The sequence below is a fragment of the Pinus tabuliformis genome, chromosome 1_2, assembly GCF_031772625.1.
Source record: "Pinus tabuliformis cultivar Carrire ecotype Pingquan chromosome 1_2, CPIR1, whole genome shotgun sequence".
NCBI classification, from domain to species: domain Eukaryota; kingdom Viridiplantae; phylum Streptophyta; class Pinopsida; order Pinales; family Pinaceae; genus Pinus; species Pinus tabuliformis.
The window spans coordinates 1,045,628,026-1,045,643,831 of record NC_142298.1 but is presented as its reverse complement, the minus strand read 5'-3'; the positions used below and the strand labels follow the sequence as shown (position 1 = coordinate 1,045,643,831).

The 15,806-nt window shown below is 40.0% G+C and overlaps 1 protein-coding gene across 1 annotated transcript; it reads right to left on the bottom strand.

Annotated features, from left to right (window-relative positions):
* Window positions 1-14,044: 14,044 nt before the first annotated feature.
* On the bottom strand, window positions 14,045-15,580 carry LOC149209708 (uncharacterized). The gene has a single exon (XM_089398714.1). It carries the CDS (start codon window positions 15,578-15,580, stop codon window positions 14,045-14,047), a length of 1,536 nt encoding a protein of 511 aa, XP_089254840.1.
* Between the last annotated feature and the right edge of the window lie 226 nt (window positions 15,581-15,806).

The following is a 15,806-nucleotide window of genomic DNA, read 5'->3' as shown; positions in this document are numbered from 1 at the left end:
GCTTCCCGTCGGCCCAACTTTTAACGAACAGCTATTTGTGAAAAGAGAAGAACACTACTCAAAGACAAAACATTGGTATTATTGAGGGAGGCATGCTTCTTTCTTATTATCCGAAGAGGGTTCTATTTGCTGCCGCAAATCAATCTCTTTCTTCGGCGATGTCTAACATTAGGTTACTAAAAATGGTGGCCGCCTGTTGTAACAATAGAATCTCTTTCTTTGGAGGCTGCCCCTACTTATCCTTCAAAACATATGTTTTAATGGGTGAGGCTTGTCTTCAAAGATGGTTACTACTTGCTACAGCAAATGGTCCTCATCCTCGGTATCCTGATTATCTAGACAAGGGGAGCGAGAAGCAGATTATCTCACTCGCATAACTTTGACAAAAGAATATTATTCTAGAACAACCCCTCTTCCACCGCCGGACGGGGTACGGACTAGTCCATTCTTCTGCGGAAATTCTTCCTTATACCCAGGGTTTCTTCTGCCCGAAGCAGACCAGGGTGCATGCCCCCTGGGTTCCAGTCTTTCTTTCCGAATCACTCGCACTCATCGGGAAGGAGGACTGGCGGTGGAGGCGAATCTTGAGTGAACAGACCATTTAGGATTGGTATTTGACTATTTGCGATGCGAGATCCCGGAAATGAAAGTTGGTCTACGAGCTTGACCATCCTTCCTTCATGTGGAAAACACATTACTCTAAAGAGTGAGGAGACTATCGCTCCTATGCAATAAATATAGTCATGTCCAAGGAGTAGGTTATAATCCAAGGGTCCCTGGACGACCATCACGTTTAAGTTGACGGTCTTCCCTTTCAATGTAACAGGTACATTGGGGAGGATTCCTAATGGTCGACTGGTTCCTTTATCAAAACCTGAGAGATTTCTTAACTCAGGTAAAAGCGCTGGGGAACCCAGTGCTTTCCAAGCAATAGAGGAAAGGATACTCACAGACGCCCCTTCATCAACGATAGTACCAGCCATAATCATTCTATAGATCTGGACAATGATTCTGAATGGTATACTGGCTGGTAACCGGGGTCTGCCTAGTTGATTCCAATCAAAGGATACAACCAGGTTGCTTGGTGGTGGGACCGAATATATGGCCGGGTATGACCCTGATGATGTTCCTTCCTGCGATAAAGGAATGGGTGCATTGCCCTGACGCTCATCAGAGTCGGTGCTAATGAAAAGAACCTGGATGGTGTCATCCTTATTCTCTTCAGTGAGGGTGTCGCATGAAGCTGACTCTTCGGCGACGGTGTCATTTGAAGACGGGTCTTCAATGACGGAGTCATTGGACGATGAAACCTCTGAAGGAAGAACCAGGTCAACTGCCGTTTCGACCTTTAGACTTTCGTCTGGTCTGGATTCAGTAGGTTCATTCTCAATGACTGACACTTCAGCTGACCACTTGAGCGGGTCAACTGGATTTTCAACTATCGAGGGATTAGGCGCGAGTTTTTGATATCCAGGAGGAAGTCGCAACGGTGAAACCGGGCGATCTTCCAAAACTCTCTTTGCCTCATCTAAGAATGGACATTTGTGGATGGCATGATTGCCTTCACACAATAGACAGGGTGATCTTGGTCCCCTTCTTCGTCCTTCACTCTCGTTAGTTGACGGACTGCAATCAACATGACAACCAGAGGTTGATGCTACCGGATTGTGCAACCTTGGGGACCAGTCCCTTAGTATCCGGGGAATACAAGGACAATCACGATGGAAGTGGATCCCTTTGCAAATGACACATGGCGATTTAGGCCCGGTCGGTGCAGTGTGTGGGTTTTTGTCAGCTTTCTTCTGTTTGCCCCCAGTTGCCTTCGCCAGAGGCTCCTTCTGCTTCTTTTCTCTCTTCTTCTTTTCCTTCTTCTCCTTGGGAGGCTGACTCTTGCCAGCTCTACCTTGCGAAGATGAAGGATCAGGGGAAGTATCGTAAGAAGTGGAAGGCTGGTGGGTAGTTCTAGATTGTTCTGACTGTTGATTCGACTGCTCAGGATTAGTGGCGATCTGGACTACATTAGTTGAAAAGAGCCATACAGGTAGGCCGATTGTCAATCCTGGAAGTGACAATGTTGCCATATGAGGCGCACCAACATCTCCCCAAGAGGAGAAGGGATTTGGACTTCCGCCAAGGTTACTTCCTTGGTTGGTGGGCTCCATACTTTTCAACTGAAAGATCAACGTGGGAATAACAGGTGATTATGTTCCGCTTAAAATAAATTTTATTAACGACGCTTTTAGACACAAACTTGCTTTTTCATGTTTTAAGAGTCGAGAAAAAGCTAAAGATGACTCTAGTCGACTTCGATGTATTAACGAGCCCGAAGTGACAAATGCTCGGTTGGACTTTTTCAGTTATAGAGTTTGAAAAAGGCCAAAAGAAACTGCTCTGGAGATCTAGGCAGAGGGTGTGCCAAACCTTTCGCGAAACCACAGAATACGTTTTACGGTACGGGTGGTCGATCTTTGTGAATGTTGTGTTCACTGCATCGCGATCAGTAGGGCGGCTGACACGGCTTCCTAAGGATAAAGGATAAATGCCTATAGGGGTCTCCCAATATACGCAACGGTACGCGGGAGCACAAGTCCGTATTAGTGCCACCGACTCTCAGGAGGAATCACCCACCTTCGTAGAGATCGACAGTCACTACGTTTAACGACGCCGGAACACGTCTCTACCTAGACCTCTAGATGTTTGCATTATGTTACAAAGCGTTGTTATGTAAATTGGATTTATTTTAATGTTGATCTTGCTTAGCAGTTTGCCTTTAAGGATCACCACGAGATGTATATATACAACTTCCTAAATGCAATCTAAGATGAGAAGCAAAACTTTTCAATCTTTCAACTTTGAAAACCTTAATCTATTGAGGGAAAAGAAAGACACAACTTTTCGCACAGATCATAGAACACACACTAAAATGCAAATTTTCCTAAATCGTCAAGCACACAGTCAAATGCAAATATGCACAATGCATGTATTTCTTTTCGTTATCCTTAATGTTGATGTAAGACAGAAAGGAAAATTGTTGTATGATTTTTGAATCTAATTTCAAGTGAAAAACAAACAAGCTTGTCCAAAATCAAAAAACACCTTAAGATCGACTTGTTTAGACACTGAAATGTATAGATTCAAACCATAAAATGAAAAACAAACAAACTCAAACAGCCATGAACAGTAATAAGACTAGCTCTTGAGATCACAAAGACACTTTTACAGTTCAGGATCTAAGAGGTCACCGCTATACTGGTTCGCTTTTCACAATGGGAAACTGTAACTGAAGCAAGAAATACTGAAAGAACACTCATAGTTTCATCACACAACTGAGGCGAAATAATGTCAAGGAAAGTTGGTTTACAGCAAGTACAATGACTAGCAATCAGCAGCAAAAAATCAGTGAAAACAGGGCTAAGACACAGTGGGAAACCTCAGGAAGACATAGCCTAACTGGGTCAGCGCAGGCTCTGGTCTGTCAGATTGACTCTCAGTGCAGTTCCCGAAGGGGGTACCTGCGCTGAAATGCAGACTGCCTGTGGACAGCCTGCACTGAGACACGAGAGTTGCGTTTACAAGGATTTCCGGGTCATAAAAAGCTCAAAAATGCACTGTTTTTGCTGAAATAAAAAGCTATAGGTCAAGTACAAGCTAAGGGGTGATCAAGAGGATGAAAAGCTATCACAAAGAGTACAAGAGTCTTTTGTAGATCAGCTCTTCAAATCATGAATCTGCTCAGAAAATGAGCAAGAGTAGCAGCCCCTCTACTTCGCTTTTGATATAGTCAAAAGCTTTTCGATTTGGTACTCTTTTCTTCAGGAAATGAATAGCAAAGATACTACAAACACCAACAAGATACTAGGCTCCCCAGTGGAGTCGCCAGTTTGTTGTGGGGAAAAGTATCCGACTCGGATGACCCTATCCCTACTCTAAAGGTGACAGTCTTTAGCAACAACTGAAAGTAAAGCTTTAATGTTTTCCTTTATGAAAGTACAGAGAGAAGGAAGAAAAGATTAACCAACCGGTGTCTTTCGCTTTTGTCGATCCTTATCCTCTCTATTTGTCTCTTGTTCCCAGCTCCTTGCTCCCTTTGCCGGTCCAGTTACACACAGATCCTGCACAACAGAGAGAAGAAAACTACAAGATACATGTACTCATAACTGATGCATGGATTAGAGTGAATCAAATATACAAGTAAATACAATACATCAATGCAATACAAGTATATAGGAGAACATTCAAAGCTTTATTGATAAAAGTAACAGGGTTTTGAGAAGGTTACAACCATCAATGGCTCCAATCCAGCAGCACCTCCCTAGCAGCAAGAAATCTCCTCTTCACCTCTATAAAAGCAATCACCCAATAGCTCTAACTGTAAACCAACAGCACTTCCTTGCTTTGCACAAAATTCCAGCCCCCTCAGACCTCATAGAAGAGCTCTATATATAGGGTAGAAGGAGAAAGGATGAGTCAGCTTGAGACTGACATAAAGCTGCCTTGTGTCCTCTCCCTCTTCAGTTAAACTTCAGTTCTTGAGTCCACTTGGAGATCCTTGCTTCCACATGGAGATCAAGTACCTCTTACTCATCACAGGGCGAATCCCATGAACCAAGTGTCAGTTTGGAAGCTTCCTGGCCAATTGACACCTTGCAGAATGATTGTGCCACTTGGCCAATCTCGCCCAGCGCAGGTAGCCTTCATTAGATTTGACTTTCAGCGCAGGTACAAGGAGGAGCAGTTGCATTCCAGCGCAGATGCTCAGTGGAGCAGCTGGCATGATCCAAAAATAGCCTGTTTTTGAGTGTTTTCAGGTGGAGAACTGATGGGAAGTGCTGTGGTTTGCTGACCTTGTTCTTCTAGGGGTAAGAACAACATGTTTAGGGACTGAGGATCCCTGTAATTATCGACATTTCATGCTCCATGTTACGAGGCACAAAAATGTCTATAACACCATGTTTCAGCCTAAAACCTATAGGCAGGAGTTCTATCCATCATCAATTCATAGCTCCTAAAAGTATGCTCATCATGTTCTACCGACCTACAAATGTTACAGAATAGCTGTTGCAGTTCTTGTACATACTTCTGTAGCAAGTGACAATTATCTATGGCATGTTTTCTGGTTATCTGATAGATAGCGCACCATAATGCAGGCCCCGCGCTAGGTCCTACTTGAGTTTCTGGCCTTAAATGCATCGGTCCTTATCCTGCAATGTAATTTGAAAAGACCGGGCAATGGTCTTTGTCATGACCCTGACTCTTGCATTTCAAGCACCATACCTCCTCGCATACCTTTGGCCGAACTCTATTGTCCTGCTTCAGACTTTGCATCTCAAGGCACATTATCTTTAGCTGCGCATGGATTTTTTGAACTCCTAGATTAGGATCTTTTATTAGAGTCTCATGTAGTCTCATGGCAATCTCCAAGTCCTCTACCTGAGTTGTTATCTTCTACTAAAACAGTGCACTCTTTAAGTGCGGTAGAAGAGAAGCCACAAACAACTCCCAATGTTGTCCATCTGTCAAATTCATGTTGGCTTCACAGATTTTACATTTCAGCCTCTAATCTAGTTCCCAAGGCATCTCATCTAGTCGCATCGCGATCTCTTTGAATCCCACAATTGACTGTGCTTCAGATTTAGGCTTGCTAAATTCCTATTTAGTGTTGCCTAGATGTCTGGTACTCCAGCATTCAGGTTATCATTAGAGTACTTAATATACCAAGTTATTGCGCAATCTTGCAGAGCACTAACCAGTGTCACCTTCTTTATATGATCATTTGTAACACCTTGAGCTTCCCATACATCCCTCACAATGAACCAGAATTGGTTTGGGTCCTCTTTTCCCAGGCCTTTGAACAAAGGCAACTTCACTGTATTTGCCATACTAAACCGCGGTGGAGGTGGAGGTGGTATAGGTGAAGTTGGAGGTGATGGTGGTGAAGTTGAAGGTGGTGTGGGTGGAGGTGGTATTCGCAGAAATCCTTGTCTTATTAACTGAATAGCACTTCGCGAAGAAACCTTCACTATCCCTTCTTCATCTCTTCGTGGAGGTGAAATCAAGGGGTTATACTACGGACCCTTTCTTCGTTAATTTCTATAACTTTTTCTGCTTCGCGTAGTCTCGAACATCAAGGTAGATGCATAACCCATTTTTTGCACAACAACATTTTAATCCAAGTAATCAAAGCTTTCACATACTTACCCAACGGTCCTTTAAAAAGCATCACTCCGCCTCGCTATAGCTTACTAAGGTGTCGACCATGAATTCAGTCACAAATCCTCCTATGACGTGATCGAACCAATGATCGACAGCACGGGCGAACTTATCCTCTAACGCTTCCAACCTTCGCACTATCTCTAGGGTCCACACAATAGGACCGTCAAGTTTCCACCTTCCTTGGCTATTTGATGTTGGTTGATAAAAGGTGCCTTTTAAAACTCTTAATTATCCCACATTAATCATCAACATGGGCAAGTCCTCTTATTTCAAGTGTGTACACAGTATGTGCATGTTATAAATTAAGAGAGTAATGTTTCTTAAATTTTAGTATAGATCTTTGACACAAGAATAAATGGATGAAAATAATAAACTCAAATTGCAATTATTAAAGGAAATATGACATCTAGCTTCAAAACTCAATCTTCTACTGAAATCAAATCTTACAGCAATTCAAGTAACAATAGCATCATCGAAGAGCACAGTAGCAATAACTCACATCTTCTTAGTTGATTCTATCTAAATTATATTCAATCTCTATAAAGCATTCAAAATAGAAATGATATCAATCCTGAGAGTCCAATAGCAATAACCAAACTCTTACAGCTGATTAAATCAATGCGATTCACTAAGTAATTTATAATAAATATAACTCGAATCAAATGAAAGTGTTGTAAAGTATATAAATAACATACACTAGAATTCAATACAGGGAAGCGATAAACAACGAATAAAGTAAACTCACAGAAATAGGAAAATTATCAAACCAACCAAACTTTATGATCATCAGAAATATAATACAAGAGAGTAGTTCAATCCACCAGTGGCCAGGCCTTTAGCCGCCAAAAAACACTGCTGAGCTACTTCAGACAATGCAAGGGAACAACAACTTCAATTATATATTAATCATCGAACTTAAATAGCATTACAATATAGTCGCGTTCCCTGAACAACGAGAGTCTGTAATGAAAATTACAATTCAAAAAATAATAGAGATTCCTCCCCTTTCTTCCTACAATCACTTTCTTTTATAATCAAAAAGGGGTAAGGGGTAAATGGTAAATGTGATCCCTCGGGATCTCCTAGTCCTGAGGGATTCAGAACCGATTACTAACTTTAGACACCTTTCTTATTTCACAATGATCCCTCTGATTCGCCCTCAACCTTGTCTGCAATCGATGCGTTCCTTCCTTTGCTTGTCGGCATTTGTTGTTCCATCGTGAGGGAACAACAATTGTTCCTTTCGTCACTTTCCTGCATAAAGAAGGGTAAAAGTTATCTAAATCGTAACTGCAAATAATTCATCCATTTCTTACCATAATTCCTCAATATATTAGCGCATTAAGATATGGAAAAGATAAGAATCAAGGAAAAAGATGATGAAATTAATAGTAAATACATACCCATTTTGTAACTCAACATACTCCCCTGCTTACCCTGTTTCATGTCCTCATGAAAAGTAAGTAATTCTGATGGAGTGCAGTTAAAGAGTAGGCTGGAGAAGGAGCATAAAAAATTGGTCTAAAACCTGATGTTGAACTAGGAGTGCAAAGATGGGTCCTTATTTTCCTTCATGCAATTCGTAGATAGCCCTATAACCTTCAGGAGGATACCAAATGATGGGGCTACGAAACCGACATCCTAACCAATAAGGTCCCTCTCTCAAAATAATGTTGCTATAGGTGATAAAACAAGCCGTACCTACTTTAAAATTTATGTAATTAAATGGCTCCCTATCCTGCACACTACTAGTGGAGACTGTCCACCTGAGCTTGGATGCAGCCAGAGAGCTTTCTTGAATGGATTGAAAATATGATACTCTATTCTGTACAATTTCCTTATGAATAGGCCCTAAAATTTTAATCACCCCTTCCCTTGTCATCAGACTCTTATGGTTGGCAAGCATTTTCAAAGGGTGTTTGGGTTCACTTCTTACCCAAAGATCCAATCCATGCTCTTGTTGTTGGAATGTGTTATGAGCTTTAAACCATTTAAGTTGGTTAACTGCAAATGAGATAAAGGCCTGGAATTGAACATCTCCCACAAAAGAGTTAGGGTTCTTTTCCACCTCGTTCTCTAATACAGAATTGTGCAGGTAAAATTCACAAAGCAGCCTCTAAACCTTTACACCATGTTGTTTGTAGGAATTTATAAAATCTTCAAATATTTTTAATTCAATTGGTTTTCCAGCTCTCACAACTTTAATTTTCAACAGCAAGTATCGTTCTAACAAAAAAAGGCATAATTGGTGGCAGGAGCCCTGCATGCCAAGACATTTGTATATAATGAGCAGATGGTTTCTGTCCGAGCCATGACCCTATCTAGTTTGAGCTTGATTCTCTCTATTTTTTCTTCTGCTTTTCTATATCTATCGAAGGTCTCGCTCTCTATTGCTTTCATTTCCTGAAGTTATCTCTGCAACTCTTGATATTTCTACTGGGAAACGATTTCTTGTTCAAGCCGTTCTAACGAGAGCTGAGCCTGTGCTAATTCTTCCTGAAGATTCAGTATAATGGGGTCATTTTGTGTCATGATATCTTTGGCTTGTATGCATGTCTAAGTGCTTATCCTATGAGAAAGGATGTTTTCTATCTGAAACTCCTTATTATGGGAAGTCCAAGCCTCCATCTGAGTAGCCTTGCTATAAGAGGGTACCTCCTCTGTCTGAGTAGCTACATCTACTAAAATTGCATGTTGTTCCTCTTGAGTGATGATTGGTTGAGTGGGTATGGGCTCAGTTTGAGTCCCTGTAGCCCTACCTTCATATAACTCTGTCTGTACAGCTGCATTTACTATCTCTGAGGTTTTTTCTGGAACCTTTCCTGCTGTGATTTCTTTTATTTTTCTTCTGAGCCTTTTGACTGTTTTGCGAAGCTTCTGCTGTTCTTTCCTAAGCTTTTTCAATTTGGCTCTATACTTTTTTGGAGGAGAAACTATTCTACTGACAGTCTCGTTAATAGTTTCTGCTTCTAAAGAGCCTAGTTGCTCACCCTGGCTCTATTCTAATAAGACCGTGTCTCCTGATTGATTATCAGCTTCCCAAATTATCTTTGTCTCTACTTCTTCTTCTTGGCCTATGTTCTCTGTGCTTAGGCCTACCTGGCTGTTTTCCACTAGGAGTGTGTCATCATATTGATTCTCTACTTCTCGAATGGCCTCTGCATTTGTTTCTGCTTCACGGCTTGCATCTTTTGAGGGAGATAGAATTTTGGTATTTCCAGAATTCTCAGGAGATTGGGTTGCTCCTAAATTAAGATTGAGTAGGCTTTCAGGCTGCATGTAAACATTCATGTTGGCCAAGACCTAGGCCAATTCAAAATCGTGCAACAAATCACCTTGGGGACTCATATTTGGTGTTGGGGAATGTCCCAATTCGTTTCTTTGTTCATCTCCAGAATGCCATGTTCCTTCCTCATGGTCTTATTCAGGGTTATCATGTCCTTCTAACTCTAGCTGCAAGTATTGTTCACTTACTGGGCTGGATAATTCTATGGGTTGACTGACGCTACCTTGAGGATTTTCAGACACTCCCAGTTTTGACCTCAACCTTGTGGATCGCTTGCGCTTGTGAGGTATGTTTCTTGAAAGGGTTGTCTTGTTTCTTTTTGGAACAACGTTAGGTTCTCGCACGGCTAAGCCTCCTTCGAGACCTAATATTAGATCATCCCAGCTTGATTTTTGTTGGGCGAGGTTATAGCTAACTATTAACCTGATCAAACAGTGGTTGCTAACTACTGTTTCTATGTAATGGGACCATCTCAGCCTCTCGGCAGTGTCATGTAGTAGAGAATTCAACAATGCACATAAATTAACAAAGCACTTTCCTTTTAAAACTACTAAAAGTTTGAGTTGCCGCGACCTTACCATGTCTTTACGCCTATCACAGGTAATGTAGTTCTGGACGATTCATGCTAATTCTCCCCATGGTTCTCCAAGAGAAGATGGCCAAATGCCTTTGCCCCTCTTGATTAGCTCATGTCCTTCGTCCCTTAATGCCTCAATAACGTCATGCAACTTCAATCGCTTACCAACCCATATTGGTCCTTTTGCCGGTAACCTGGATACTTCTACTATCACGGCATCTGATACAATGATTTTCTAACTTTGTAACCGGAGAACCCACAGTAAAAACCATTTTTCTGTCAACATTTCAAATCCCAACAGGGATCCATCATCAGGACTCTTATTGAATGTTGATAGTAGAAGAGATCAATTGTGAGATATAAATAGTTATGAGGTAAGTTGTTTCGATTAAAGGAAAAATGAAAGTCGACTGCTTAATAAATAATATTATCCATATATTCAATTTTATTAAATTAGGTTTATTTTAATTCTAATCATATAACATTTATTTATGATGATAGATTAATACTAATAATAAATACTAAAGGTGAGATTTCTTAGTAATATAGTTTCTCTTCATAATTAATAATTTTCTCATAATAAATAATAATTTTTATGTATAATAATTTAAAATAATTTATAATAACAATTTCTTATAAATAAATTTATTAATAAAATAAAATAATAATAATAATAAGTATTATAATTGTTATAAATTATTATTATTTATGGTTATTTATAAATATTAATAATAATTAATAAATGTTATGTTATGTTTTTTTTCCAGGGAAAAAAACGGTAACCTTTTATTAAAGAATTAATGAAAAGTTACACTAGCAGATGCAATGAAGCATTCAGAAAATTGCCACTTGGGCACGAGTGCTAACGCACCCCACACAACATTTTGAAGACTAATATGCACAAAGAATAAGAGAAAGGACAAGAGAAAGAAAAAAGGGAAAAATGTCTCATGTTTTTCGCCCCTTTTTCTTTTCAACCTTTCGCCATTCACCCATAGTGGGCTCGATCGAAGCAATGACTATCTGAGTTGTTTCGTTCGGCTGCCCTGATTCTTTATCTGAGTCTGAAGTGTCTGAATGGTGTTGCCGTTTGTTGCCTCCCATGCTTTGATCCACGCTTGTCAACTCTGCATTATTTTGCTGGGTCTCTGCCTGATTTGCATGTGGCTGTGGATCCTTGTTGGCTGCTCTATTTTCCTTCTGATTCTTTGTTTCAACTTCCTCTATGATGTTATCATCCTCTTCTGCTCCTGTTTTTTCCTCTTCTGTTACCGAAGGGGCTTTCTTTCGTGCTGTTCTCCTCCTTAGGACTTCATCTAAGTTCTGCCATCCTTTGTGCTTCCTTTGTTGTGGCTTGCTCTTGCTGGGACATGCATTGAGCAAATGACCTGTTTGTTGACATCCCCTGCACCTGAATGCTGTGTTCTCATAGTCCAAAGGTTGTTTCCACTGGATATTGTTAAAGTTCAGGATGATGCTTTCGGGTAATCCTTGGCTGAGATCTACCTCGACACATATCCTAGCAAAAGTAAAAATTCCTTTTAAGTGTCTATCTGTATCAATCTTTAACATTCTTCCAAGAGTATTCCCTATAAGTGATAAGGTCTTGAAATGCCAAAAGTGTATTGGGAGGTTATGCAACCTTACCCATACTGGCATCCTTGATACCACCATAGTATTGACATCAAACTCTGGAAACCATGGGGTGATAAATAATCCCGCATTGCCCCAGAACCATGGTCCTTCACTGAGAACTTTTTCCTTCTCTTCGTCTACGTTGAATACTACTATGAAGAAACCCTTCGAACATAGGTGGATCTGGCAGTTTTTTGTCCAGACCGTGTGAATCCATTGGTACAAAGCCTCAGTTTTAGGCCAGAAACCGTTAAATCTACAAATAACAGCATTTTTTTCCAGATCTGAAAAAATGCACTTTACCTCTGGAATATCCAGCAAGATGGATGGACTCTCTGGCATTTGATCCACGATATACTGCCCTGGAGGTATACTGGCCTCTGTGGTTTCTTTCCCCTTTGAAGGGTCTTTCCCTTTGGCTGCGTCTCGGTAGTTTCCTGTAGATTTTGAGGTAGCACCCTTGGATCCGCCTCTCAATCGGTGACTGAGAATAATGGTTGAGTCCCTTTCAATCTTGTAATACTGGAGGGAGTGATGCTCCTGCATGCATATCCCTGAAAAGATTAGGATTTGGAGAGCGGCTGGGATTCCTAGTTTTTCCTGGATTTCTTTTTTAAGTTCCAATACACTCCACTGTTCCCAGATCTGTACACAGATGTGCTTGCCTTCCGTTGTTCTGATGAATATTTGTTTCAGTTTTGTGTTTGCCTTGCGCAGATCCCGTTTTGTGGTTTTGTGATCTAGATCTGGCGAGATCTGCCTAGAGCTGGCACGATCTGGTACCTCCCCCCCGGATCTTCTGTATTTGTCCCCATCCAGCAGCCTGGAGATGGTATGATCTGGTATTTCCCTCCCGGATCTGCAAGGTCCGTTGTTTGAATGCACCAACGTGATGGCTGGAGCCCAGATCGGCGCTGCAAAACGCATAAGCGTCTCCATACGCCGCAAAAACGGATCAATATTTCCAAGCCGTAGCAGATCTACGGCCCTACCTTTCGAAACCTGCCCCTGGTCAACAGATCTAACCCACAGAGCAACGAAAAGTGGCCTGAGGTCTGCCGGAAGGTTTTTCCCTCTATAGGCATAAATGTCTTTGCCGTGCCAAAAAAATGCATCCACGCAGGAAGCCGCATCAGTACCAATCATAAAAACCTGTTGGTTTGGGTTAACAAACTCTGTGCCTGCGTTTTCTGATGTCCCCCAGAAGTGTGCTCCCTGCGTCCAGCGAGATGGAAAGCACCCCAGTCGCTTTGAATCGTCGAAAAACCTCTCCTTAGCAGATCCGCCCCAGTGCCAAAAGGGAACAGCGTTTCCAGCGAAACCAGCAACCAGGCGATGAGCCGGTCCATTGTTTATCAGAACTCTTGAAACCCTGACGGCGCATCCAATCTCCTCAGAAACCCTAAGACTCTGATACGCCTCCATCGCTCGTTGTGTTCTCTATTTTCCTAAATGTTATGTTATGTTACAATAAATATTAATATTATAATAGAGATCAGTTTCTATTAAATTGAATATTAATGAGATAATTTATTAATATTGATGATATTATTTATTAGTTTGAATATAAATGAGATTATTTTAGGGGTTAATTGGATTTAATCGTAATTTTTATGAATTAATGGTAATACTAATAGTTTATAATAATCTATAATAATAATTAGTAATAATTTTTAATATTTTTAATAATAATAAGTAATAATTTTATAATGATAACAATTAATACTCCGTAATAAGTATTATAATATAAAATTTTTAAACTAATTTTATTAATAGTTATTTATAAATAATAATAAAATTTAATTTTAATATGAATACTCACACTTAATACTCATAATTAATAATTAATAATAATAGTACATATTATAACTTTTACTTACTACTTAATTATTATTAATAATTTAATAGATTAAAAATTATTATATTTATATGTTAATTATTAATGTCAAGAGACTGATTTTAGGAGATAAAAACCTTATTGAGGGCAAACCTAGGAGGCACTGGAGGTCTTGATTTCTTTGATTTCTCTGATTAAGGGAAACCAGCTACTACTGATCTCGATGTCATTGTCCCTGTTGAGATTGTGTGGATGTTTCATAATCTCAAGAGCCTCTCTAATTTTCCGCTTATGATGATGTTCTTCTGTTGCAACAATTGAGGCATTTTCCACACAAAGATGGTGCTTAGTTTTAGAGGAATGCTCTGCCAGGGCCGAAGTACGAGACCTATCATTCCTAATATCCGCTACATGTTCCTTCAATCTTGTTTGCAAGGAACGACCTATTTCACGAATGTAACTTTTCCCACATGAACAATCTATTTTATAAACTCCTTTAAGTTGGTGTCACTCCTTTAAGTTGGTGTCTATCAATATTATCTTTGACAGACCTCATACTTTGTCTAATTGCTCCCGTGGCCGAGAACTGGGTGATTATGTCTTTCTTTCTCAGGATTCTTGCAATCTTGTCTGTTACCCCTTGAATATAAGGTAGAAACACCTTCCCGCACTGAGGTTGGTCTTGATCTTTAAGCTCCTTAGGTAACACCCTTCTTTCAGCCCTTTCTATAGCCATTCTGATTTCTTTTTCTTTGTATTCTATACTATTAAAAGCTGATACTAAGTGCTTCTTTTCTTCGACTAAATGATCAGAATCAGAGATTCTAAGAGCTCTGATGTCCAGAGTGTTCAGAATGCCAAACTTCTGGGATGGGTGATGGTGGGAGTTTTCATGGAGGTAGCTCTCTGTGTGGGTTGACTTCCTAAAAACCTTATGCCCTAAGGAGCCATCCCCCTTCCTAATGATAAGAATGTCTAAAAATGGGATCCTCATGTTTTCTTCTTTCTCCATGGTGAATTTTATTTCAGGGGAGATAGAGTTAAGGTGAATGAAAAACTTATCAAGCTCTATTTTTCCATGAGTCCATTTTATGTTTGTGTCATCTACGAATCGCTTCCACCAAGTTGGTTTCAAACGGTATGATTCAAGGGCCTTCTTTTCAAAATATTCCATGTAAAGGTTGGCCACAATTGGCAAGATGGGTGATCCCATTGCCACTCCAGATGTTTGCTCATAGTATCCACCTTGGAAGGTGAAAATAGTTGATCGTAAACAAATCTCAGCTAGCCTTTCGGTTTGGGGATCAGTAACATCTTTTATAACCTTAATGGATTCATCAAGAGGAATCCTGGTACATAGGGATACTACGTCAAAGCTCACCAGGATGTCATCCTGGTTCATCCTCTCATTCTTAATAAGGTTCACAAAGTCATGGGAGTCTTTAATGAAAGAATCAGTGTTCCCAATAAGAGGCCTAAGGATCTTGGAGACATATTTAGCGAGTTCATAGGTTGGGGAGCCAATGGTATTAACTATTGGTCTAAGAGGAACTCCTTCTTTATGGATTTTAGGTAAACCATAAATTCTTGGGATAGTTTCACAAGAAGGTGTTAGTTTTTTCTTTAATTTTTCTTCAAGGTTGGATTCTGAAATGGTCTTTTTTACCTCTCTCATGATTTTGGGAATGGGATTTTTGCTAAGTTTTTTATAACTACCACAGGCTAGGTGTTCATTCATTTTATAGACATAGTCTTCTTTGTCTAAGATTACTGTTCCCCCACCCTTATCAGCCTTAAGAACTACAATTTTATCATTATTTCGAAGGGCCTTAAGAGCAAGAAGTTCTTCTTTCTTTAAATTACTTTTGGGAGTTTTTGATTTTCTCATAATGATGGAAATTTCTTGCCTTACTGATTCCTTGTCTTCAAGAGATAGGTTGTTGATCCCATCTTCTATATTACAGATGATATTCTCAACAGGTATGTTTTTAGGGGCAACTGCAAACCCCAATCCTTTGTTGAGAACACTCATGACTTATGGACCTAATTCCTAAGAAGATAAATTAACCACTTTTCTTCTAGGTTTTATCTCCTTTGAAAAATTTTGGTTTTTATCCACTTGACTTCTTTTATCAGGTTTAGGTTCATAATTGTTGGCTCTATTGTTGTCACTAGCATTCTTGAGTCCTGAAGACCAGAAGCATGGATCTGGATGACTGCCTAACATTTGATGTTTGCTTTTGATGCTATGGAATTCT

Coding starts and splice junctions, on each gene's coding strand:
- LOC149209708 (XM_089398714.1), bottom strand. CDS start 15,580: ATGAGTGTTCTCAACAAAGGATTGGGGTTTGCAGTTGCCCCTAAAAAC.